Raw genomic sequence first — 27,456 nt, 5'->3', positions numbered from 1 at the left:
CCAAGTGAACTGTACTACAGCCAGAAGCAGGACTCCAGGGGTAGCTGAACAGCAAGGTCTTGAACAGCAATGACCTGCACAGACTAAAGCCTGCAGCTCCTACTAGTTAAGGGTTGTTTCCTCCTAGACTGTGGGTTTGTTTCCAGCAGGAAAGGAAGGCGCAGGCCTTGGTGCAGGGATGTTCACTTTGCTGTGAGAAGTAGATGTGCAGCCTCCAGGGACCCTCGGGGCTCTGAGAGAAGGCAGCCCCTTCACAGCTGAGAGCCAGCCACAGGACCCACCATGCTGCTTGAAGCTTTAAGCCAAGAGATCAGTAGCTCGCAGACAGAGCTGAAAGCCCTGGGCTCTGCAGTGAAGGAAGAGGCCAGGCTGGCACCGCCGCCAGCCGCAACCAGCGCTGGCCCCGCGACACTCAGCAGCGAGGCCGGGGCCAGGAGCGCCGCCAGCCAAAGGCAGCTGCTGCCAAGGACACGCACTGGCGAGGCAGCGGGACCCAGCCCAGGAGCAGCAGAAGGGGAGGCAGCCTGCCAGACCAAGATCAGCTTCACAGCTCGCTCTACCCTTTCTTTTAAACAAGGACAGCGCTAAGGAAGGTTGGCTGAGCCCTGCCGGGGAGGCACATGCTGCTCTCGCCTCTCGGGCCACAGCACTGAACAAGCCAAGGGGGCTCCTGTTCCATACAAACACCCGGCAAACGTTGATGGTTCTCAAACAGACTACAACAAAGGCTGCAGGGAAAAACATTTTATTTCCAAGCAGATTACAAAGAGCAGAGAATATAAGAGTAAAATTAAATTAAAAAAATAGTTGAGTGCATCTCTTTAAAATGATTTGTAGTGTGAGTTACTCACGGGGCAAAGCTACTGGAGAGTTCTGAAGGTCACTTTGCAGGATGCCAATCACATGTGCTGTTTAGACCAAGGTCAACACAGGAGGGACAGACAAGACGGATTTTGCATATAGGCTGCACACTCATTATCAAGCGAGGCTCTGGGCTGCAATGGGACCCTGCCTTCCCCACACATCCCTCCACCTCCTCTCCTGCAGTTCCCTCTCTAGACTTGGTTTATTGCTGCTGTAAGTGGGTTCCATCTGCCTCCCCCTTCTGATGAGCTCAAATGAGAACAGAGAAGCAGGTAAACATGGCTGCTGTGCACAAGGTTATAGGAGGGAAGGGCCTGCAGAGCTGAGCTTCAGCCACGCAACGGAGGGAACCAACATGCCAGGGGCACGGCCATCACATCAGACAGTTTGGGCAATGAGACTCATGGAAGATTTGAGATGCTCCTTAAGGTAAGAAGGTGCTCGAGTTGAGAAGGGCTCTTTCCTATGCATTGGCACCAGTGAAACAGAACAAGCTGAAACATCAGGATAAGGTAGGTTCCTTGGAGTATTTGAGAGAAGCAGCTCCAGCAAGAAGGTTGGGGAGAACAGCCCTGTCTAGGGTGGAAGACAGATTATATCCCACTGTAACAATGACTTAAGAGTCCAAATGCTGACTGCAAGTAAGTCACTATTAAACTTTGATGAGAAGGTTGATTGGTTGGACTGGGCAGCCCATCAGTGCCCAGCAGCCCTCAGACCAGCCAGAGGATAAGCAGCTGCGGTATTGGCAAGTCCTCTGCCCTACGTAAGCTCAGAGGGCTCTTTTCTACCACTTCTGGGTCTGTTCTAACCACAGCGTAGGAGGCTGGCAGATGGCCTAATCCCTTCTACACACCAAGGCAGAGAGCAGCCCTGATGCAGGCGAGAACAAGACTCTGGCTTTCTGCCCTGGGAGCAACAGTGCAGAAGGTTCTTGTTTAGGGATCGGGCAGAACAGTTCAGGAACTACTTCAGACCTTGTTTCCCACCAAAAGTCCAAGAGGGTGATGCAGCCAACCGATGAGAGCCCTACAAAGTTCCTTAGGCTGTTCCCTTTGCTCACCACTCTAGACAGGAGTGAAGAACCACTCTCTAATCTGCTCTCTGCTGCTTCAGCCATTACCACTGAGAGAAAATGCTCCAATCTTGAAAGAACAGAAAAATCAACAGTGCCATGGACAAGCATGTGAGAGGCTATGAGCTTCCTTAGGAGAGCAACGCTGGCGGTGTCTGGCAGGACAGCACACGAGTCTCATGGCGGAATGGGAGGTGTTTTACAAGTCAGTCATACTCTGCTTTCTAGGGTTCCTTTCACACTACAGAGACAAGATGGGCACAGCTCAAAACACACAACACAGGGTCTCCAGCTTGAGCTTGACTTCTCAGCTGTGTTTACACAGAGATGGACACATCTTGGGCCTGTCTCACACAAGGCCAAGGGCAGGGAGAGCTCTCCCTTAACACCACCAGGCATACAAGAGCTAGCAGTTTGGCACTCCAGGAGCCAGGGGAATGCCCTTTAAGCAGCAGTTGAGCTGGTTATAGGAAAGTGTTAAAAAGCTATTGTACATGTTTGACTGGGAACGTTTCCCAGAACTTGGACAGCAACCCCAAGCCTCAGCACTCTTCTGTGCTACTCTGTGCACGTCTTCCTAGGAGCCCCTAAAAAGGGAACAGATCATGTTCTTCACTATCAAAGAACATCACATTTATATTCTAGAAATACTGTACCTTTTAAACTAGCTCCAGAGAGCCAGATTAGAAGCCAGGTCCAGGACAATAATCCTTAAGTCACAGTATATCGATTGTCTCTAAAAGCAGGGAAGGGAGTTAACACAGCACACATTGTGAGGAGAGAGCACAGAACAGTACAGCAGTCCTCTTCCACGTCAGCAAATCCCTCTCCTCTGTACATCCCAACGACAAGAACACAATGGAAACACTTCAGTCCATCAGGACAAATCCAATCATCAGATCTCCAGGCTCACTCTGTGCCAAGTTTTCCTGCTCTTACGTGGTGTCCTCCAAGATCAAGAACTCAGCTCCCCTACAAAGATCTCAGATCATCCTGCAGTTAATGGGAGGGGAGGGAACGGCACAACCTAGAATTCTAAGGTAACACAAAATTCTCTTTCCCCAAAAAACTCAGCTGAAGGGTCTGTTCACCCCTCACCCCGAACAACCCTAACAAGCATCTGTCAAGCTTCTGGCAATGTTCAGAGCGAGAGGCGGCTCCCAAAGCCACCCAATGAAGCAACTTTGCAGACAGGCACTGGCAGATGACTTGTGCTGCTGATGGAGACAGGCAGAGCAGGTGGCTCACACCCAGGTGTGGGAGCTGCCTTCCCATGCAGCACTGCAGAGCACACGCTGGGCCTCGGGCACAGGCTGCTGTGTCCCTCACTTCTTTGCAACTCTGCTTGGAAGAGAAACTGCCCAGAAGAACGGGAAATCCACCCTGTGCAGGCCTGATGGGCATCCTGAGCAACAAGCACACCCAGCTGCTTCAAAAAGTGGGAGCTCGCCCCTAACCACCTCCTTTAACACTTAAATTAGAGCCAGGGATGCACATTCCAGTCACTAAGGTAGGGTAAAGGGATGCCAGGCTGCTGAGAGCTGAAGCAGTACTAGCCATCCTGAGAGCCAGCCCCACACACCACCTAGGCACCACCCTCCCAACTTACCCACTGGGACTGGGGCACCAGCCCAGGGCTGTTTTCCCCTGGCATGACTCTGAGGGCAGACACTCACAGCTAAGGGTCTATTTTAGAGTATAGGTATTAGCAAACAACAGTGCATTGCTACTTCATCTCTCTGCACTTATTTGGGCAGAATCCTATAGAGGGAACAAACTGCTCATACCAACAACCAGCTGAAGCACATCTGCTTTCTCATCAACACCAACATCAACATGAAGCACCTGAAGCGCCTGAAGTCTCTAAGCCCACACACCTCAATCCTGCTCAAGGGCACAAAGACAGGGAACATTGCAGCTACTCTCATCATTTACAACCGACAGGGCAGATCTTCCTTCCCAGTACAGACAGGTGCTGGTCACAGAAGCTTCAGGAAAATTGCTTGCCTGTACACAAGTTTAAGTTCTGTAATATATCTTTAAATAGATCTCTATATATTTTGCAACAGGGAAGGGACACAAGATGGAGAAGCGGGGAAGACAAGATCAAGAAGCAGAGTCATCTCTCCTCGTCCAAGAAGCTGGTGGCACAAGTAACAAGCCTGGCTAGAGTGATCTCCCCTTTCAAGCACAGTTGGCTACCCATTGGCTTCAAAAGAGCAGACTATTTGTTAATGAGATAAAATACAGCAACCATTTAAGATGCAGCAAGGCAAGGCTACAGGGCTGGGGTTTATGACCATGAATAATGCCAGAAGCTATGCAGCTGTGTTAAAAATTGTGAAAAGGCTGTTAAATAGCAGGAGTAAGCCAGGTGCTGCTCCTGGAAGGCCTTTTCCCTCCAACGCTCCTCCATCATGCCGTTGGTGTGATGCATTTGTGAAGATAGGAAGAAGGGAGTTTGGCTAGGGGTGAAGCTCACAGGCTGGCCACAGAACATCAGGACAGTCTCATCGTGTCTCTCAGATGCCATGTTCCTAGCCTGACACTGAGCTTCCATCAGCAAGCAGACATTCAGGTTAATCTCCTTCTACCTTCCTAGTTTGTAGGGGTGAAAGAAGTCCAGCAGACTCGAGCTGGAAAGTACACACAGGGATGAGAACAACCAGTTTGCATACTGATCTTTGTATAATGACCCCCCCACCCTCACAGCTCACTCTTCCCCAAATAAAGACACATTGTTCAATGGCATGTTGAAAAGACGTGCTCGTCATTCTTAATAAACAACTAGAGTAAGAATACATAAGAGAAACAGGGTGGTATCTTTATATGATACACAAGTGTATGTTACAAGAATCCATCAGGCACAGGAGCCTCAAGGTTTAAGGCCTCAATGTTAGGCCAAAAAAGAAGAGTGTGGTAAAGTTTGTACTTTTAACATCTAAAAATGTCACTTAAAGGTCTGAATAGAAATCGTTGGTTTGGGTTGTTTTTGTATAAATCACAACTGCAGTTCACTCTCTCCTCTTCCTTCCAAGATAACAGCAATTTAACGTCCAAGCACAAGAAAAGAAGATGCCTGCCTCTCCTCCACTGGCTGAGCAGGTCCATCCATCATTCTGTGCCCTCGAGGCTGCACGTGCTCCAAGGAGACAGAGGCCCCAGCAATCCAGGCCAATCCTGTAGGTTCATGTTTTCTACGTCATAAAAAAACACCAGAGTCAACCAGCAGCTTTCCACAGCTCCCAGCTCGCAGGGGGTATGCAGCCTCCAATGGTTCCAACAGTTTGGTGTGTTGGGTAGGATACACAATGGGTAGGTTTTCCTTTAGATTCTTTTAAAGAGAAGAAGCCTAAAAGGGCTTCATAACTACACCAATAAAAAACCAAAAACTTAGGCATCTCCTTTAGTGTAAAAGTCTGTACAATTTATCTTTGCTTGTCCCTCCCCCGTCACCCCGCCCCACCCCTTCTGAGCCAAGAAGGATGCCTTAGTGCATGGTGCTGGCATTAGCCACGGCAAGAGCTTCCTGAATCTCTCGTATCACCAGGATCCGGGTGAGCATCTGCTCCATCTGCTCTCTGCTGATCGGCTGGATGGAATACCAGATAGGGCTGTTGGGGGCCACCACTGGCTCCGGGGTCAAGTAAAACGTGTCATTCCGGCCTTTCACACTCTGGGGGCTGCGTGAGGAAGATCAGAAATAACCAGACTAACAGCATGTCCTGGGAGGGACAGACAGCGCCGTCCTCACCCCAGGCTCCACAATTCCTGACAGCGAACATCTGGCTGATGAGACACGAAGGTCCAGAGCTACAGTGGCCTCAAAGCTTTTGGGCCATGCCAAGCTTAAAAAGCCATGGTGATGACTACAGGGAGTTTTGATTTCACACCACTAAGGATCACACACACATGGCTTTAGGGGTCTTTCAGAGAGGAGCAAGGATGGGGTATTTTCACATCCAGGCTAGCTGTAGACCCAGCTGAGCAGAGGAATGTTGCCGTTAATTCTCAGAATAGTAATTCAGAGGCAAGCCCTTCGAGGCTGCCTCCCATCTCCATAGCAAGCCCTCATTTTTGTTCAGAAGCAGATTCCAACAGGACCCTAACCTCACCAAGCAGCGGATGCTTCCAGGTGACTCGCTTGCAAGTCAGAGGCAGAACATCGAGCTCATGCCAATGCAGCAAACCTCTGGAGTGTGAGATTAAGAGCAGCCACCAGTTCACAAATCAGGATTTGTCTCTAAATAGAAGTTCAACTTACATGCCATCAGAGTAAATCCCACCCTCTCACATCGATGGCCCTCCCCATTTCAGTACCTTTATGCAAACGCAGAAACTGTGCCAGCAATAAAAGCCAGCCCTGAGAACCAGCCCAGCCACAAGATGCAGCTCAACAGTCACGGAAGACAAGCAACCACAGACACCAACAAGAGCTCTCACCATTTGAAGAGGTAGAAGTCATACAGCTTTATCGGACACCTCAGGGGGTTCTCTGGATTCTCAGTCTGCTCTGCATACATGTCATCTGTAACTACACACCAGCCCCCCAGAAGTCTGTCAGACCCTCTGTATAAGCACAGCAAACCCAGCAGGGCTGTATAGCCCCAAAACACCTTGTTTCCGTGCAAGAGGTGTTCTAGGGCAGAGGCACCTGGTGACAAATGCCCAGAGCATTACACTGAGACCTTACTTTAGCCCCAGGCCACTGACCAGTACAACCCACCCATATCCTTCTTTCCATTTCTCCTCTAACTGCCCCAAATGAGAGAATTCTCATAACCAATGCTTCAGCTGAATCCCGGGTCTGTGCTTTTAAGAGGACAACTTGTACTTCTGTATGGATTCTCTATGGGTTCACACAAGTCAAAATAGGAGAAGCCCTCCCAAAGAAGTTTCTCCCTCTGTTCATAAACACTTATATACCCAACAGCCCCTTTGCCCATAAAACCCAAAAGTAACAAAAAAAAGAGTTCTCCTTATCTCTCCATAAGCCCTGTGTGCCTCAGGTAAGGCAGGTCCCTATGCTCATTTTTAGAAAGTACTAGGCTTGCTCAGCCAAAAGACAGGGAAAACTCCTGCTTTGGCAGAGCTGTGGGTTCTCATGGCCCTACCCACAGACATCTCCACGTTCATCTACGTCCTACAAGCCCAGTAGGTAAATACTCCCACAGAAAACTTCCAGACACTACCTTTCTGTCCTGTCTGGTGCCCGCCAAAAGCCTTCAGATAGCGGATACTCGTGCTCTTATCCTTGGGATTAGAAGGGTTCTTCTTGGTCTGCCTCAACACCTTGGAGAAGGCCAGCTTCATGTGCTGGTCTACTGTTTTCAACAGGAAGTATCTGAGCAGCGAGAGAATACAGGACATTCAGAGACAAGTAAAGGACACAGTCCCAACAGCAAAGTAGTTACTTTACTCATTGTGAACCAGCTGAAGCTCAAATCAACACTCAGTTAAAGACTTTGAAGCAAGGCATGTAACAGCCACAAGCTCAGTTTCCTCTCTGCTGGTTCCTTCCTATGTTGTACTACGTCTTTGACTGAGGAGGCTCCAAGAGGGCTCTGTGTGCGGCCACTCAAGATTCATGATTTCACCCCAATCCAGTGCAGCAGCAGCTTCCTATCAACCCTGTGAAGGTGTTTGAAGATCTTTTATTCCCAAAGACCCAAGTACTTACTTTGTGTTAAAAAACATCAGTGTAGTGAGCAAGGTGGAAGGGGAGTGAGCTCCTAGCTGCTTACACTCCCACAGCATCTCTTCTGTTACGTGACTGGAGAGGACATAACCTGCAATAATCAGAGGTTGGCATCACACCAGGAGAAGTCACAGCAAGAACATTTTATAGTTTGTAAGTACTGGAGAAGATCTCAGCCTCAAGGGCAGGGGGAGAATGAGATCCTCGCTGACATCAAGATTCACTATTGTGCAAATAACCTTTAAAATACAGGCACAGTTAGGAAACCCTCGTATACATACATCAACCTCTAGCTGCAGAGAGTATGCTTCTGCAATACTCTTGTACATCCCAGCCCAGAGAGAAAGAAATATGCACTTAAACAGCTTTTAATTAATGGCTTGACTCCAATGCAGATGCTCCTAATCCAATAATATGTGAGACCAGGCAGGCCAATGTAACAGAGCAGCTCTTGGCCCCGTGTGCAGCTTTAGTCAGCACACAGTGCCAAGTGATGTATTTGGACACATGAGTAATCCTTTGATTCTCAGACTTTTTCCCTTTGTGTAGAACAGAAATACTATACTCCAAATACACAGATAAACAGACAGCAGGATGAACTCTGAGGCTCATGGAAAGACAAAGCACAGATCAAACAGCCAGAGTGAAAACAAAAAGATTCTAAAACTCAGGGTGCTACTCAGCCATCGAGCCTGTAACATCAGCTACTTACTGCTCAGAACACAAGCAATAGCTTCTTCACTGATGTCTAATCAGATCAAAGGGAACAAAGTAATGAAAAACCAGGTTTCCGTGCTCTGGAAATGCAATTCTTAACCTCATTCACATACACAACAATCTGTCTCTTCTGGATCTGCCCCCCTAGCCCTGTCACCATCATTTCTAAACACAGGGTTGAGATGAGCTGCACTGGATTACAGCATTTGAGGCTCTCATCACATCTCATCATAGGTTTATCTCTTTGTTACTTCGTTGGTCCTGTGGACTGTGTCCATCTGGCTACACAGTAAAATGTCAGTGTGGTACTGTCTCATGAAGTAACAATACCTATTAGCGGCAAGAATTATTAGCACTCCACATGAGGAAGCTTGACTTAGTGCAATGGTCAGCTGACTTCCAAGTAAGCCCATCTCTCAACACTACCAATTCCCAACAATCTGCCTTCTGATGGGTGACAAGTGACAGACAAATAATCCTCAGTGACAATCAGGGATGGAGCCCAACACGTGCAGAAACCCCAAGAGTCGCTGCAGACACAACGCTTTTCTCCCAGAGCAGTAGGAGCTGTCCTAGGAACACTAAATGCTTAGAAAGGGTTTCTACCCAGACTGCACTCATGTTTCAGTTCAGTTTAAAACTTTCTGGTGTTGGAGTGTTTAAAGTTCTTAAACAGAAGTTCTTACCAAGAGGGGAAACACGGGGCTGTACGTCCTTGAGAACTTCATGCAGCCATTCAGTGAACCGAATATAGTAGAGGTCTGAGAAGATGTCATCTACTCGGCCATTTTCAAAGAGATACTGCAAGAGATTCACACCACAGCTCAGTACAGTGCTAGCACAGATATTCCTCAGACTGTATCTCATCCTAAAAGCCCACGTCTGGTTAGTCAAGCATTTTACAGCATAGCACTGAAAACTAATAAATTCTGTTTAGAAGAGTGAGGCCCCTTGCACCAAGGCCAGTACAGGGTGGGTCATCTCAGTTCCTATCGTGGGAACGCTAAGACAGAAAGGAAAAACCATCTTAAAAAGTAAAGCTGGTTGGATTTCACCTTTTATTTCAGGTGTGTTCACTGAAAGTTATTTTCCATGACTCCTCTGGATGCTGCTTTTTCAGGTTAAGGAAAGAGATGCTCAGTTCTCCTCTCAGAGGTTAGCGCTACTCCTGCAGTTCCTCCAGAAAGCACACCCTCGTTACCACCTCAGACTTCCCACCCAGTACAAAGCGAAGTTCTTGCCTGTTTAAACTTTGCCCAGATCAAGTTTTGACAGCTTCCTCAAACACCCTTCCTCTGGCAAAAAAGACTGCTTATTCTCATGACACTGAACTCATCGGCCATTCTTCACAAGCTCACTCAGCAGCTGAAGTATTGCTGTGCAATAATTAATTGGATCTGGGTTTATTTATTAGTTTTAAAAATCAAAGATACTTTATCCTTATGAAATTGTTGAGAAGCTTAATAGAAACCCCAGTCTCCATTTGTATAGCAGAGACTCCTCCCTGTATGTGCTCTGCTGCACATATAGCTGTCCTCCCCCTACCTTCTGAATACACAGGAAGATATAGTAGAGCACATCTGGATCATAGGGTTCACCATCACCATTTCGAGCTTCTCGTGTCATTAAGCACAGACCATAATTCAGCTCAGCCACAGCTGAAGAGATGAGATCTTCCTGGAACCTCAGCAGCTGACGCCCTGGAAAAACAAAACAAAGCCATATTATTGAAGCCATAAAGTCATATTATTTCCCACATCTCCAGCTTTGCCATTCTATCTGGCAGGCCCAGTGCTACCTCATTCTCCCAGTATAATAAAGCAAGCTGAAATAAATCAAGATCTCAGGCTGTCAGATCTACTAAGAGATATATGGGCAAGAATCCAATGGGAAGACTCCCTGCCCTGCCAACTGTGTGACTATTTGCCCTCTTTTACCACAACAAGGACAAAATGCTGCCCTACAGCAACACAGCAACTCCACGGCTGCTTTGCCAGCCTGGCTGCCACACACAGCACAGCCATTTTGCCCATCCGTGCAGCACAGCCACACGCTGCCCTTTGCTGCTGCTGCCAGCCTGGGTGCTCAAGTTGGCTCAGCACAGAGCTGATCCTCCCTTGGAACACGTTGTGGGGCAGCAGGAACATGCACTAAGTGGTACTGCAGGCTAAAACAAAGGTTGTATTTTAAGACAATCACTGATTGAACAGAGGTGTTTTCCAAACAGTTAACATTTTAGTCACTCCTAATCCTGCTTGAAAAGAAAGAAAGGCCATGTTGCCAGACACATACTTCCAATAGGTGCTAGCCTATTTTGGGCTTCTTTTTCCAGCTCTGCATTCTTGGTCTGTGCCCAGCTTTTCCACACTTCAAGCCCTTCTTCTGGCTTCAGAGAGTTTGGAAGTAGCAGTTCAGGTGAAGTCTGTGGCTGTGGTTCAACTTCAGCAACCTGAACAGTTTGAGCCTATGAAAGAAAGCATTTCTGTTTATAGACACATTTTGATAGGCTCTAGCTTGACAAAACCTAAGTAATGCTGCAATAGCTCTAGCTCCAGAGTACCAGCCTTCTGCAACACTGTCTCTGACGAGAAATTAATCCAAGGAACACTACTTGTGCTGCCTAACCTGAATTGCTGCTCCTGAAAGGGTATTTGTCACTCTGAGAGCACGTTTCGTTTTAATGGACATATTTATCACCCCTTTGGCAAATCCACACAACTTGCAGTTCGATGCATTTAGAAGCCTTTCAGAACAACACATGAGACCTCACAGGCACAAGATGTTCTTGCTGCAGTACCATTAAGGAGTTGGCTGTCACCTTCAAAGGCAAGGATTGTTCTAAGGCTAAAGCCCTCTCATCCATAGACTCCTGGTCTCCCCATAAATGCTGAAGCCCTGTTTGCTCCAACGCATTTTGTGGCTTCAGCCAACTTGTCACTGAGCCACCACTGAAGTCCATGATGTCACTGGAGGCAGAGCAGCCCAAGGCCCCTCACAGACACAGCCGTGAGCCGTGGGCAGCAGAGTGGCCGCCAGCGCAGGCAGGGGCCATGGGCAGTGCCACAGGCACCGCTGCTGCCAGCAGAGGCTGTGCCCAGCATGTGCTGCCCACTGCCACCAGCCCCTCCTGCCCTCGTCCACGAGCCCTCAGTCCATCACAGGCAGATGCAATAGATATGTGCTGTTCTTATCCACAGCAACTGGCAAGACCAATTCACTCCTAAGAGGTGTAAAGTGAAAACAGACTCAAACAGCAGCATCAAAACAAACTGCCAAACCCCAGCACTGAGGACCAGCTGCTCATCTGTGAAAAGCCACCATATGACCTACTATAGACCTAAAGAAGCTCCAGACCCTTTGGAAAACTTCCTTGGCAGCAGGACTTTAGGTTACCAAGAGCTACTACTGCAAACTGAACCTTCATGTTACAGGCAACCAATGGCATCTGTCCAGAATGAGCTGGGAGCCCTCCAGCTGCACTCACCCTGCATTCTTACTGCAGCTTCTCAATCCCATGCCACAGCCAGTTTCATAGCTACCTCAGTTAAGGAGATTACCTTGAAGCTTTACAGCCACTAGTCAAATTCTCATTGTCACTCCAAATATTAAAGGGATAGTAATTCTTGCATCAAAAAAGATTTGGTCCTGAGGGACACCCCAAAAAGCAAGGCTTTGTTATAATGAAGTGACCTTTCCCTTGATACTGCCAAGTGTCACTCATCTGTGAGGACTGCTCTGACAGTACTAGAGACCATCATGAAAGTGGCACAGAGACTTTAGTAATACCTGTACTTACTTCACATAACAAAATAAACAGCTCAAGGAGCAAAATCTGCAAGAGTCTCAGACTGGATCTTCCTGACTGTCTCTGGTTGTTCAGGTTTTTTTGTATCAGCTCTTAACAGCTCTTTGCTTATCAGCCCCTGCATCACCAGTAGAGGCTTCTACAGCTGCAGAGGGACACTGACTGAAAGAGACCAGCTTTTATCATGGCAGATAGTGACAGCTTCAGTTGTCAAGCAACCCTCTGCCTTGAAGAGGGCAGGAGCCCAAGTGTGAACTGACATCTTCTTTGTAGAGGCCAGGATTGAACCTCTGCTCTCCTCCAGACTGCTGTCCCATCACTCTCCAGAAAGCAGAAGGCTGTCCAAAGCCAACTGCCTCTGTCAGCCCATTCTAAGTGGAAATCTTCTGCCCTGACCTCACAGACACCTTGGCTGGTGTCAGCCTGGAGTTAATTTGCTGAACTGGCAGCTGTTCCTTAACTGACACATTTTTCAAAGATAGAGCAAAATAGCTTCAATATGCCTGGAGCCCACAACAGCAGGATGTCAGAGGATAGCTGAGGCATGCAGGCAAATTCCTTCCCAGTCTCACAGCTGTGAGAAGGACAACCCCCAAAAGTTTGATGATTGCCTACAGTCTATTTACAACCCTCTCAGAAGAAGAATGCATCCCTCCTGGGCTTGACTCTTTATCTCAGGCCTTATGCAAAACTCAGTACTTCAGAGAACCAGGATCAGAAAACTGTCTGATGTCCAAGAATTACAGACCACCGTGCACAGGAATCCACAGCACTGGTAGGAGCTTCACAAGTAACTATTAAACGAGTTCTGGGGCTAATATCTCAGAAAGGATCCCAAGAACATGGCTCATGCTCATAAAAGGCCCTAGAATAAGTCTTAAAATTCTGTTTAACAGAAAGGCCAAAAGTTTTACCAATTTAGTTTGTTCAAGCAGCTGAAAGTGACGATGTGACCCCTGAAATACCAATACAGGGGGAAAAACTACAGAAGGCTCTTTGAATATGACAAATCAGTCCAACCAAACAAAACCACAGACACTGCAAGACCCATAAGCTTAAAGTACAGCTTTATAAAAGATGGCACCTGCCACCTGAAAGTTAAGAGACATAGGAAACCCTTTCTAGTGAAGGCCTTGGTGGGCTACAGCCCACAACCAGCTCAGAATAATCTGACACAGCCACAGAAGCTAATCCTCCTTGACTCAGTGCTCACTGATGAAGTAGAGGGCATATATGCCTTTATAAAGCCACCAGTGTTATTTATAAACTGGAAAGAATTTATAACAACATTTATGCTAGCACACTTGCATATTTTTGTCCTCATTCTGTTCAGCAAAAACAGGCTCTGACAGATCAATCACTTTTCACTTTCTGGTAATAAAAGATAAATTGCATCCCTTTGCACATATAACAGAGGCCATTCATAGTTATTCAAGTCTTAAAAGCCAACTGAAAAGAATGTATGCTTAAAGTTACCAACAAAACCTTTAAAGACAGCAAAACAACGACAAATCTGGCTGCCATGTTTGCCAAGCACTACCAAGAGATGCTTGCCTGTAGGATGTGGGGTTACAGACAGGAAGTTTGCTCACAACAAGCCGAACTTCAACTCTTTACCCAGGCACTGATTTGCTGTGGGCTCCATGTGCTGTACAGTGCAAAGGAACAGATAACTAGGTGACTAGGGTATTTGCACACCTTACCTAGCTGCAGCCATCCCTGCCTGTCCACTGCAACCCAGAGAACTGCTCAGAACAAGACTGCAGCCCTTGGAATGCCTGCTATGATGAAGTTAGCTATGAGCATGTATCCATAAATTTACACTACAAGGATCAAGACTGTACTTTCTTTTGGGAAAGTTTGAATCCCGTAATGATGCACCAACATTAACACATCACAACTCTACACCCATCAGGAGTCAAATACCCTACGTGATGCCCAGGCTATCTCTGCTTCCTAGATATCAGCTGTCTGCCAACATCCTCCCTCTGAACAATATTCACAAGTTGTTAATCACTAATTGAGACAGAGAAGCCATTTTAACTTACTGAGCAAGTGACTTGTAGCTGCTGCTGCTGCCCTCCTTGCTCCTGGGGTGTGGGCTGCTGCTGTTGCTGCTGCGGGTCCCATATGTGCACTGTCTGTGCAGTGTTCTGGTATGTCCCTGCCACAGCCTGCACTGCCACTGGAATGTGGATGTTGCCATTCATAAACTGCGCTGGAAAGAGCGAGTTAGCAAGAGTCTGCACCACTTCCTCATGAGAGTTCTTCACTACTGAAGTACTTCCCACCATCTTATCCTTGTCATCTTCCAGCTTCACAGTGGCCAGTGTCGTTGGCGAGCCGCTGACGTGGACGGCATTGTAGGCCTCCTGAGGGATGGCAATGTGAGTTATGTTTTGCTGCTGAAGGTCACCACGTGGCTGAGCGGAGTAAACGGGGATGGTCCAAGTCTCTCCAGTGGGGCTAGTAATGGTCCCAGTGGCACTGTAGAGGTGGGCACTGTCCACTGTTAACAAGTCTGGCCTTAAAGAGACGTAACTTTGCTGCTGGCCCTGAGGAATGGCCAGCACTGTGGCAACTGGCTGCCCTGAAATAGCATATGACACAGTAATAGGCATATCCACTTTACGTTTCTTTACTGGTTGAAGGACACTAGCAGTGCTGATCCGCCGCTCCCCCTCTCGTGGGGAGCCTTGTTGGGAAGGTGGAGGTGACAGTGCCCCAACTGTCTGGATCTGTATCTGCTGGCCACCACTAATGGCCTGTCCTGCCACAAGCTGGGCCTGGATTTGCTGGTGTTGTATGTGTTCCTCCTGTATCTCCGCCGCCTGGATCTGCTGGGCAGTCTGCACGTGCTGCACTTGGATTTGAGCTGCCTGCAGCTGAGATGGGCTGGGGCTCTGAAGAGACTGGCTCTGTATTGTCTGGGACGCCTGCTGCTGAGCCTGGCCTTGGATCTGCACTTGGACCTGTATGGGCTGCTCCGAAGCCTGATGGACAGTGAGCTGTGGAGAGAGCTGCTGGGCGGAGACCTGCTGCGGCGACTGCTGCACCTGGACCTGAACCTGCAACGACACCGATTCCGCAGTTAGAGACCGGCAAGCGGCACTGATTCAACGCAGGGGCCACCAACACAGATGGGCCACCACTGGAGGTCTAAGCTCCAGGGCTGTCATGCCCAGCTGTTATGATTTAATCCTTTAGTAAAGATCTCAGGATATGCAACCAAGTTATTCTGGAACAAGTGCCTGGTTGACAAGAGCAATACGGCAGATGATGCTTTTGCTCAGCGCTGCACGTGACCACGCTTCCCAGTGCGGGCAGAGCAGCGTGTGAGCTGCATCTCCATCCTCACAGCTCCGTGGGCTCAAGCCAACAGATTGCATCCTTGGAAGCCAAAAGAGTGTTCAGAGCTATTTGCATTGCTAAAATGTTACTTCAGCACAGGCACTGCCATCACAAGGCTTTAAGGTCATGCACGTTACAGTTCTGATCTCAAGCTTATCTCGCTACAAAACACAGGAGCTTGGCTCGTTCTTACTTTGCCCTGTAGCTTGTACTGCTCTCAACCCCAGCCCCTCCAACGGCCACAGGATCCCTTGCCAGTGATAGGCAGTGATGAATATGAGTAAGTTGAAACCAGAGCTTTGCTCTTTCCCCAGAAAGCACAGAAATATAAGTTGGAAAGCAATGGCTAACAGTCATGCTACACAAACGAGTCTCACCATGGGAAGCTGCAGGTTCAACCTGAACCTTTGTCATGCACTAAGAGGCAACACAGCAGCATTGATTTTTTAAACTTCAAAAGTAATTTTTTGGCAGTGACAATTTAAACCAATTATTTTTTTCATTATTAACTTATTCAATTTAATTCCATTTATTATTCCATTAAATAGGAGTCACATTAATTATTAATTACATGTATTATTCCATTTATTGTCCAAACTACTCAGTTGTATTTTCTAGCTCATGTACTTACACAGTGCTGAATAACAGGCGCAATATGTTAAGACTTGCATCCAAACACAGTTCCCCTTATGTTACAGTCAAAATGAAAAATCAATATCCCCTTCTCACATAAATGCTCATTTGTCCAAGGTCTGTCACACTACCTAACGACAGTCCAGGAGCAAACTTAAAGCTGTGAGTCAGAGGAAGCCCTCAATATCAAGTTTGGGCCTCAGCAACTTCACACTCCAGGTCTCCAGTCCATTTATCCTGTGCTGCTGCAGCGTGTTTCAGAACCTGCACAGGCTGCCTGAGAACACCCTACAAGTGCCCCCACCTTCTTCCCATACAAAATTTTCAATTACAGTTCCCATCACTGCTGAAACACACACAAAACAAAGACTATTCTTTGTGGTCAGCAGTAAGACTTCACAGTCTGCTCCTGCTCTGAAGCAATTTTATCACAGAAGTGCAGTTAGAAAGGTAAGAGAATAGGTTTAAGCAAGAGGCACTGTCAGCAAGAGAGGTGTGGTCTGAGAACAGACCTGAGAAAGCAGCACTTTCTTCCTTTCACTTTTATAGAATAGGATATTTTGGTTGGAAGGCACCTACAGTGATCATCTAGTCCAACTGCCTGACCACTTCAGGGCTGACCATAAGATAATGCATGTTAAGGGCATTGTCCAAATGTCTCATACACTAACAGGCTCGGGGCACCAACAACCTTTCTAGGAAGCTCATTCTAGTTTTGGCCACCCTTTTGGTAAGAAACATTTCCTAACGTCCAGTCTAAACCTCCTCTGGCACAGTTTTGAACCTTTCACCACTTTAGAGCCTGAGCCCACTGCCTCTAAAAGCCAAGGGCAACTTCCAGCACTTCCAGCAGCTGAGCAGTCATGACCTGAGGTAATACTTCCCCAGGACTAAATCCTAACCCCTGCAATTAGGACATCTTGCTACTGCTTCAGAGTAAACTCCCAAAGAATGAGCCCACAATCAAACAAGATGAACGAGTCAGACTCCAGAATCACTACAAGTTTTCCACGCTGTGAACTGAGGACATCATGCTTCAGACTACAGACTGCTCCTATTTCAAAGGATACTGGAGCTCTACCTGCTGTACATTATGCATCCCTTGTGAATTACACTTCCATTTTTAACAACTAGATTTTGTAGTAGATCCCTCCCTGTTTTCAAGTAGGTTGTACCCAGGAGTGCTACAAGCATTCGCTTCAGATTTACAGACTTGCACCCAGCCTGAGACCAAAGTTTCTTCCGTTGACCTCATTGTCTAACTTGCTATCTGAGATAAAGAGCACAAAGAATTACAGTAAACAGCAGCAGCAGTTGACTTTAGAACACTACACAAAAAAGGAATGCTATAAATTCACAGGCCAAGACCAACAGGGAGGACTTTAAATCTCCATCTTATGCAGAAGATTAAAGTGAGAACACGTTATGATGGGAATTCCTGGGCCATACAGATGCAGAGACAAACACTCCAAGTTACGAGCACTGAAAAACTGCTTATTGACAGAAGTTTGGACCTAACAGCATGAAAAGAATCACTTCCCAGCAGGCCACCATCACACAGAGAAACACCTTTTTTACCATAAAACATCTAGAAGTTGGATCAAGTACTAACTGACTAGAGAATCCTAAGCATTACAAGTCTGCTCTGCACCTTAACAGGAGGGCAGAAGGAAATTTTTAAGATTCTCTTAAAGGAAATTTTCTGTCTTATTAAGCTCAAAACCATGTTGTGTCTAGAACTGAGCACATGGTGATTCTCTGCCCAACAAGGAATTGGGCTGCAGAACTACAGTTCTGAAACAATTAGGTTGAAATGATTCACAAGCAAAGAAAATCTCATCTGTGGACTGACTGGACTACCTATTACTTCCTAAAACCTAACTCCAGATGAGCATGCATACCAACTCTTGCCTGCATGGATTTGCTGATCTCTAGCTTGTCCTACAGCAACTCTCTGCACAAATAACTCTTTGCATAAATACATCTCAGTTCCTGAAGCTATGTTTACATCAGCAAGTAGCAGGATACATCAAGACCAGTAGTTCAGAGTAAGACTGAAGACCAAGTCAAACACTTGCACTAAAAGTGAGAGCTGAAGAGTCATCTCATACTTTTTAGCCCAACTTAATAAGGCTTAAAATACACTTCCTTCAGCAACAGTCTCAAGATAAAGTGACTCCAGATTAGAAACTAACACTGTGATAAAGAGTTCCTTCTAATGTTGCACCAGAAAGCACGCACACAAATATGAAACAGATCTGAAGCACAGCACAGGTGAAAAGACTGATTATTGAAGTGGCAGGAAATGTTGGAACTTGTTATTCAACTATTTTACAGGAAGTCCTTTGTCATCTATCTAAGTAAACAAGGTCTACAGGGAGTGTACAAGTCAGCTTCTCAGAACAACTGCCAGACAGATTCTCACTCCAGGTTTTATTTCTGCTCATTCATCAACATCAGAAAGAGAATTCCATGGGCCAAATTAGGCCTTGCACGTCACAGAATCTTAAGGGTTGGAAGTGACTCTTAAAAGATCATCTAGTCCAAACCCCCTGCCAGAGCAGGAGTGCTACAATATCAAGATTGTGTTGTCGAGCTGTACTGCACCCGGGCGGGATTTAGGCCTAGAACAGTTAAAACACGTGAATCAAGGAAAAAACCCAACAGATTACCTCTCAAAGAGGAACTTACTTCCCATATACAAGAAGGTGTGACCTTCAAAACATCAATCTCTAGTATAACCATTCTTTAAAGGGGTACACTCAGCCCTAGCAAACGCTAATTAACACTACTTGCAACACAAATGGTTTATTGGGAGGTTTTCCAAAGGTAAGCAAACAGTAGCCCTACCTCCAGTCTTAACTTCAGTCCCAAGTCTAGGAGAGGGACCAGCTGCATCCATCAGAAGCAAAAAAGGAAGACGTATTCTGTGTAGAGCCTGACGTAAGATCTTCTGAGCTACCCACAGGGATCTTTCCCTGCCTTATGTCATCAATAATTCCCAGCTTCCTATCATGGTCTGTAGCCACAAAATTGACTGGGAAGGATGAAAGAACTGAACAGTATACACATGAGGAACTAAGCAATTAAAAAGGCTTGAGCCTTAACTGAAAGGCATTTTGTATAGACATTTAACCATTCCTTATAGCTCTGCAGTCTTACCCATCTGTAGCATTCTCTCCACAAGCCTTCTCCAAGAAGATCTTGCCACCCAGCCATCAGACTCTTGACAATAAAAAGCTGACACTGAGGATCTTCCCCACATGCACTGTACGTATCCCTAAGCAAAGATATCTTCTGACAGTCACCCAGTTCAATCTTGCAGAAAAGAAGGTGCAAGATGTTCACTGGCCTCTGCAAAAATACCACATTCAGTAGGCCAGTTAGTGCTAACCAATTCTCACTGGCATCATCAATACCAGGGCCTCAGTGCAAAAGGTCAGCTAGCAACAATCTCACCAAAGGCAGAGCTGAAAAGACTCTTATTTGACTGGAGCAAAACGCAGCCACTCCCTAACGCAGCACAGGGTATGACAACTTGTCATACTCAACTCTTTCTTAATACTGCTAATGGCACTGCTGTGATGTTGGACAAGGTTGGATTTATTAATCTTAAAGGTCTTTTCCAACCTAAATGATTGCATGATTCCACAGAAGGGGCTCCAAGACACTTGTGCAGCAGCACTGACTAGTATATAAACCAACAGTTGCATCCACTCAGCTTTTAAAATAAACATCTGGCAACAGTTTGTTGAAGCTTTTAGGCAAGAAAACCCTAAGGTGGCAACTTCTTCAAATAGGAAATTCATTTTGCCAGGATAAATAAAAGGAGCATGCAGCCTTTTGTTGTTCAACTAAGATCTAGGATGAAACCTGAGCACCGTCCTATCTTTATGATCGTTAAGGTCATCAGCAGCACTTGGCACTGTGAGGTCATCCGACTGGTCACATTATTAGTCACCTTCAGCACCACTGGCACACTGCCAGACGTAAGAGGAGTCATCCAAAGGGTCTGCCACTGATTTGCAATTAGATTAGCAAGAACTAAACAGATTATCGAGTTGAGCACTGGGATGGCATAAGTTTGATCAAAAGCTAACAGGCTTCAGCAGATGACCAAAATTTCTCCCAATACAACACAAAAAGCATTTTAGCAAAGTGAGCCAGCTGGGTGAGGTGCACTGTGCTAGTGAAACACTGACACCCTCGCCCACAACATCCAGCTCTGTTCAGACACTGTGCCACAGTGACAATCTTGAGCCAGGTGAATGCTAAAGCATGGGTTGAACATAAATCATGTCCTGGTAAGAAATCTTGAAGAACTCTTGCAAACGGGTAGAGACATTCCTTTGCACTCTGTCCTTGAAAAAAATCTCAAGACAATTCTGAGCTAGCTGCTCAAAGACACGTGAGTCCAGTTGCACTGCTGATGCACAAAAGCTGCAGCCATACCCAGTACCACATGCCACCTGATTGTTCTGGGAGGTTCTAACACCTTGAAGCTGGGTAGGCAACATAAATACTAACTATGATCTGTATTGACAGACGTGAAAGCAGGTATTTTAAAACAAAGTTACATCAAAACCAAGGGTGAGAGTGTAGGCAATGTTCTTTAGAAAAGTTACTGAAATCTTGACTTTCATCACATATTGTCCACATTCAGGGTGCAGAGCCTTCAGTTTAAAAAAACCCAAACAAACAGGAACAAGTCTCTGCCAGCAACAATATGGTTATTTTCAAGAAAGTCAGGAGATATTTTTCTCTGGAGCATCTGATACATGACCTCCAGCTCATTTCTGTTATTAGACTTACAGGGGTCAGGCCTGAAGTTTGACTAGTTCTGAAAGGAGGCTGCAGCAGAGAGTGAGGGGTGAAAAGAGAGATTCCTTCTGACTTTTATAATCAGCTTGTGGGCCTTCCACATCTTCAAGGCTGACCAAAAAACCCCAACGCTCCTAGTTCTTCCACTAAATTCTGAAACTTTTCCTCAAAAATGGGCTAGCTGGCAGAACCAAAAGCATCCTTGGTCGGTTTTAATAGACTCACACAGAGATCCAAGCCACGTCTGTGAGACTAGAGGCTTTTATTCTTCAAAAGCCTTGCAACACAAGTTACTGCAGGGCAACAGGTTACAGAAGCCCCAGTTAAGCATTCATATACTCAATAGAGAGAGTAATTGGAGACAAGTTACCCAGTGAAAGAGGTAAGTTTGTCTTTGCTGTAGAATAAAAGCACGCGAGCTACTGCACTGCAGCAAGTTCACACTACCTTATCTCCAGTCATTTGTCTCTCCATACCCTCATTTGTTGCAAAAGAACAGAGTTCACAACTTCCCATTCATGCTACAGAAGGCTGAAAGATTCATATCAGAAGTGTATCAGAATTACAGCTGTAGATAGAGTTCAGCTGTTTGGATACATATCACAGGGAAACCTTAGTAAAAGCCCTGCCACCTATAAACTCTTCAAATTACAAAACATGTTTGAGGACCAAAGCAGTTATCCCAAGTTACATGATTGGGGATTTTTTTCCCCTTTGGTGCTAGATTTGCCCAATTTAATACTTAATAAAAATTACTGTCATATCTATTTAAAAAAATGAAGATTCCTTCCACTGTGCAAAGGGATAACCTATCTTGACACATTTGCACATTTTAAAGTTCCTTTCCTGAAAGGTATCTTGCCCTGGTTCATATAAGTTGACTTCCCTGCTTTCTCCCCTCTTAAAAGTCAGTTCAGGAACCACAACTTTGATAATGTTCAAGCAAAATTGTTTTAACGGTTATTGATTTCACAAAAAAAAACCAAACCACAACCAAAATCCAACCCCTGACGGTGAGTTAGATCCCCTGGCCACCCTGAACGAGCAGACAAAGTAAGACTGGTGGGGGGGATGGTATTTATAGCAGCTCCACACAGAGTGCAAGGCTTCAGGGAGTTGTGTACATACCAGAACTGTCAATCATTTCTCCAAGAGATTATACCACTACATTGCTATCTCTGATGCTCCTACAGCAGGGGCTCAATGGAGGTACATTTACCACCAAATTCCTTAAATGAAAGGGAAATTGTGCTGTTCTATGCAGGATTAATTTGCCTTGCTTCTTAAGTGCTTGCCTGTGGTTTCAGGTTAGACAGTAGCTGGCTCTGAACATTACTCCACAGTTAGCAAGTCATATGTACATTTAGAGAAGATTTAAGATGCTTACCTGGACTTGCTGGGGTTGCTGAACCTGTATCTGCTGCTCTGGCTGAGTCTGCTGCTGGACACTGGTTGTCACAGGACAAGCAAGTTCGAGCAAAGACCCAGCTACCTCTGTGCTGTCCGTGTAAATGCAGTTGCCACCCTGCTGATACATCATTGTGGTGGTGGCTGTCTGCTGAAACTCCTGCAGAGCTTCTGGCCCCTTGGAAGCAAGGGAGTCCAGAAACTCCTTCATCCTGTGCTGGGGGATCGTTCGTGCCTTCACACGGATGTACTCTTCAAAGGAAATGGTGTTCTCCAGAGAATTATTCATATTGCAAGGTCCTCAGGGTTCCTTAAGGAAAGAGAAAGCAAAAATCACTACAGCACTCCTTTGATGCAAGGATATTCTAACTCCAGCAACTAATTCCTCATACCGAGTACCGTATGAGAACTACCAAACATGCACAGCCATATTACCAAGACAGATACTTTAGTTCTACAGTTTTGTGAGGTATCTTGTGCTACAACACATTTCTCAGAATAATCCTGAGCAGCTCAGACTTAACAAGAACCAGGTGTAAGTGTGGGACTATTCAAAGAGCTGCTGCTTCTAGCCTTGTACTTCCCCCTGAGCAGGTAAAGTCTCATAACAGATGAAATCAAGTCATAGGTTTCAATCATTTGCAGCATGCACTATTAGGGAGAGAAGCTTAGAAATCAATATCTGTGTCCCTGCTTTGTACCACAGAGGTGGGAAAACCGAGCAGTATGTTCTACCAGGCCATGCAGTTCTATTCTAGGCAGCTAACGGGAAGCACGATGGAAGAGCAGCAGATGCAGCATTCAGACGACTGCTATTAGGATGAGGACAGCCTTATTGATCTGAGCAGAGCAAGCAAAAGGAGAGTGCTGGAATCAAGAGATTCCTCAAACAGGGAACTGCACATACGAAGAAGCAGAGGTCTGGAAATGACAAAGGCAAGAGCAGCATCAGTTCTTGATGTCCATTTAATATAGAAAGAAGTTAACATGAATCATGCCATGTATGAAGGTAAAAGAAACAGAAATCATATGATCAGGGAGGATGTGAGAGCAAGGGAAAAAAAACACCACAAAAAGATGATTCCACCTGAGAACATTAGAAAGCTCTAGGGTATACTCTGATAGCATTCTTCTCTTATTGACTTCTCCTGTTTAAACCCACAAATTGTTTCTGCAGCAAGTATACTGTTTGTTTCTAAGGCACTAATTAGTCTTGATAAAGGATAAATAGTGAAAAGATGTGAAACAGCATAAGATTAGGACTAGAAGAGGTTGATCCAGCGCTACTAGATCACGCTGCAGAAAGGAGGAAAAAGGAACAAACATCACTATGTGCATTGTGACCGCAGTCCTAAAGCGAACAGGTACAAGGGCAGAACCTTTGATATCACTTTACCATGATTTGACAAAGTGGAACCACGACAGCAATATGTGGTTGAACAAGACTGCAACAGCCTGTGTGAACATGGCAGTTAGTTCCAGGCTCTCCATGGCACTTAAGCATATTCCCCACGTCCAGATCCAATTCACAGCAAAATCAGTGGGAGCTAGAGCAAATTCTAACCACTCTTTGCTCTTATGTGACAGTAGTCTGAACACACAGGAGCTTCTGTTTACATAGAGGAGGTTCATGGCTAGTGCATTGGCCCAGGCTCACAGGAGAAAAAAAGAGAATATCAAAGGTAAGGGGAACACACGTGAGGCAACTTGCACTGTACCTATAGTTTCTGGAATTATTGAGCAATATTTGTTGCTGTATGAGATTACTACAGAAAATATTCTTAAAACATGCAGCAACGTGCAGTAAAAAGCACCAGCTAACATTGTTTGCTTAGTAAATCCCATACCTCTGTAAAAATCAGCACACAGGAGCTTCCATCAAACCCAAAGCTCGACAGAAAAACACTGCTCCTGCCTTTCAGAGATTCTCAGCTGATACATTTTCAAGCCAGCTTCAACTGATAGAACGAGTAAAACTATTTTTTTCTGAATGAGGTTTTCTCCAGCAGCCACCCAAGGGTAATCGATGCCTCTACAGGACACATTATTAACCTTATCCCAGGTGACTGCACACTCAGGGTGAAACCAATCGAGACCAACCTCGTTCACACACCCTCAGTGCCTCAGACAGCACTTACACCAGGCACACTCAAACGCTTCTTTGCACGTAAGACGCTCTGTTACATGTTCTGAAGCTGCAAAATGTATTTTGAGGAATTAACTTGTCCCAGCTTTCTACTTGGAACTTGCAATTGTTTGGTTTTGGTACTACAGCAAAACTTTCAGAAGAGCACAGTCATTTTGCACATCTGATCTGAGGTGCTCTGGCAGACACAGCTTCGAGAGGGAAGACTTTTTGGAGGAATAAGCCTCAAGGATGCCATGGTGGAACACAGATACGAACACTACAGATGCTGCTGAATAGGACAGGCTCACCTCTGAAAGGTGCTGCCTTGCTCCTGCATTGGTGCTTATTATGTTGTAACAATTAGCTATTTGACTTCCATTAGTCTTGCCAAGGGAAAGAGTGGAGAGGTCAGTGGGGTTACTGTTTTCAACAGCAGCTACCCAGCCTTCACTTTTAGTTCTGGAACTCTCACCCTTCTGCTCAAAGGTACATCATGCTCATATAGCAGAGACCAGAAGCTGCCAGAAACCCAGACGCCGAAGCAGCGGGCCTGAAGGTGAAGAAGAGGTCCACCACCAAACCATCACCTACCTCTTCCAACCATCAGGAAGCAGAACAAACACAGAATTAATTTCTTAGACACAAATCTTTCACCCTGCTCAGCTGTTCCATCTTGATTCTTTTTAGCATCAAAATGAAGAGCCTACTAGGCTACTCTTCCTATACTAGCAACCCTTCCTCTGTCACAACCTGGCAGAAGGGATCTCTTTCCCTCCCCAATTCCTTCTAGCATGGAAAAATCTTCCCTTATATTTGCTTGAAGTCACTACACTGAGAGCTGCTAATGCCTGAAACACCAAAATGCCCACCCGAGCTACTGCAGCCCTCCAAGCACCACACAGGGATCTGAACCCCACTGTGCCATATGGTCCTGCCCCAGGACAGCAGCAACATCTTCCTTTGGTTTTCTCTCCTACTCTGACAATCAGGAAGGAGCTAAAGACACTACAGGTAACAGTGTCATTCCCACACATCTGAAGGCTGCTTGGGGTTATTTAACTAAAAGCACTGAACCCCTCAAAACTGTACTTCACCAAATCCTGCACAGCAGCAGAGGTACCCAGTCTAGATGAAGGTTCAGGAACATGACGCTGTACTCCCAGGCATTTTATTTCATAAAACTAAACCCACCTGCATTTCTGACAGCAAACCTCTTTCAGGCTCAAGTGTGCATTCAAGAGCCTTTTGTGGGGCAAAATACGCAACTTGCTGCCACTGGGGCCACTTTTACCATTAGTTAGTAAAACACACTAATTTACACATTCTATTTATCCTGTAAACATGTATTAAAAAGGTCCAACACCCACCCTCATTAGGTCTTAGCAGCGTGTTTTTAATACTGCATCTTAAAAGTTATAAAACCAGAAGAGCATCCAGGCAGTGAGGTCTCCCTGGCCAAGGAAGGCAATTCCTCCTTCTTCTTTAAAACTGCTATTTTTTATTTTTTCCCCCAAGAAATAAGTTCAAGAAACTCTTTGAAGATCATGAGCACATATGGTTAGTTCATAAAACTTAAGACTGAGGTTACTGAAAACACACACACAACTGCAGCATGTGGACAATCTGGACTCACCAGTCACCATGTTGCATGTATTTCTGCTGCTCTTGTCCTGAGCTCTTAGACTTGTAACGTTCTGGAGAAGACAGAACAAAGAAGCCCTTTCCATCCCCAGTTCCTCTTTCTTTATTAAAACCATTTTATTTTTAATATGTATTCCATTAAGAGAAAGAAAAAACAAACAAATCGGGGAATAAAGATGCGATCATCCACGCAGCTAGCAGCTCCTCCTGAAGGACTGCGAGATGCCCAATTCCTAACCATTGTCTCCCTCAGCCTGGTAAGTGTTACTAGGAAGGAATGTGTGAGCACACATCTGTCACAGGCACAGCACAGCCGGTGACACCGGAGTTACTGGAAGACAGAACTTAGAACAAGGCAGCAGCAGCAGTGACCATAGCCAGAGGTCCTCCCTGTCCGCCCGCATCTGCTCCCGGCCCCAAACGCAGAGGCCCAGGACAGACGGGAACGACACAGACGGCCCCGTCACCCAGCCCAGACGAGGCGAAGCTCCATATTTAGCCCCTGAGATCATCGGCCGCGGCTCTGCCCCTCTCCGCTACTCGAGCAAGGGACGCTGAGCCCGCGGGGCTTCCCCCTGCGCCACTGCCGGCCCCTCCCGCGGGGAGCCCAGCGCTACCCGGGCCGCTCCCCGCAGCCTTTGTTCCGCGGCGGGGCCCGGGCCCGCGGGAGGCGCCGCGCCGCCTCTCCCCCCCCCCGCCCCGCCACCGCAGGAGCCATGTTGGGGACTTCGCCGGGGACGGCGGCCGCCGAGGGCCGCGCACAGGCGGAGGCCGCATCTTCCGGCGCGCGCCGCCGCCGCCCGTGCCCGCGCGAAAGGGGCCGCCCCGCGGGAGGGGGGAGGCGGGGACGCGCCCGGTTCGGGGCGGACGGGGGGAGCGGGGGTGTGGGGGGGAAGCAGGGGACGCGCCCCGCGCGTGCACGGCCAAGCCGCGCGCGTTCCCGCAGGCGGGGCCGCCCCCTCCCTTCCCCCTCCCCGCCGGGCCCGCGCCGCCCCCGGAACCGCCGCCGCCGCCTCCCCCCCGCGCTCGACGGGAGGCCTCGGCCGGCCCCGCCGCGCACCCCTCCCGGCCCGGCGGCCCCGCTGCGCCGCGGCACGGCCCGGCCCCGCCTCACCCCGGCCCTGCCGCCGCCGTCGCCTCTCGCCGCCGCTGCCTCGGCCCCGAGTCTTTTCCCCTCACAGCTCCCTGGGCGCCATCTTACATTCAACCCCCCGCAGCCAATCGGCGCAGAGCCCCAGCCTCGCGAGAGCACGCCCCCCGAAGTCCCGCGATAGCTCCTGGCCCGAGCCCGCCCCGCGCCTTAAAGGGGCCGGTCC

At 47.1% G+C, this 27,456-nt stretch overlaps 1 protein-coding gene across 2 annotated transcripts; it reads right to left on the bottom strand.

Annotated features, from left to right (window-relative positions):
• Positions 1–729: 729 nt before the first annotated feature.
• Positions 730–27,369, bottom strand: QRICH1 (glutamine rich 1). Of its 2 annotated transcripts, XM_062007998.1 has the most exons (11): positions 27,255–27,369; positions 26,133–26,193; positions 22,352–22,681; positions 14,208–15,227; positions 10,647–10,818; positions 9,900–10,054; positions 9,041–9,155; positions 7,620–7,728; positions 7,132–7,283; positions 6,383–6,473; positions 730–5,622 (listed from the first exon to the last, which is right to left on the bottom strand). In XM_062007998.1, exons 3-11 carry the CDS (start codon positions 22,658–22,660, stop codon positions 5,430–5,432), a joined length of 2,316 nt encoding a protein of 771 aa, XP_061863982.1. In that variant the 5' UTR covers positions 22,661–22,681; positions 26,133–26,193; positions 27,255–27,369; the 3' UTR covers positions 730–5,429. The 2 variants fall into 2 exon arrangements, with proteins under 2 accessions (XP_061863982.1, XP_061863985.1); XM_062008001.1 differs by lacking the exon at positions 26,133–26,193.
• Positions 27,370–27,456: the final 87 nt, after the last annotated feature.

This window comes from Colius striatus, chromosome 15 (genome assembly GCF_028858725.1).
Source record: "Colius striatus isolate bColStr4 chromosome 15, bColStr4.1.hap1, whole genome shotgun sequence".
Lineage (NCBI taxonomy): Eukaryota > Metazoa > Chordata > Aves > Coliiformes > Coliidae > Colius > Colius striatus.
Note: the sequence above shows the minus strand (reverse complement) of the source record. Positions and strands in the feature narration are given on the sequence as shown.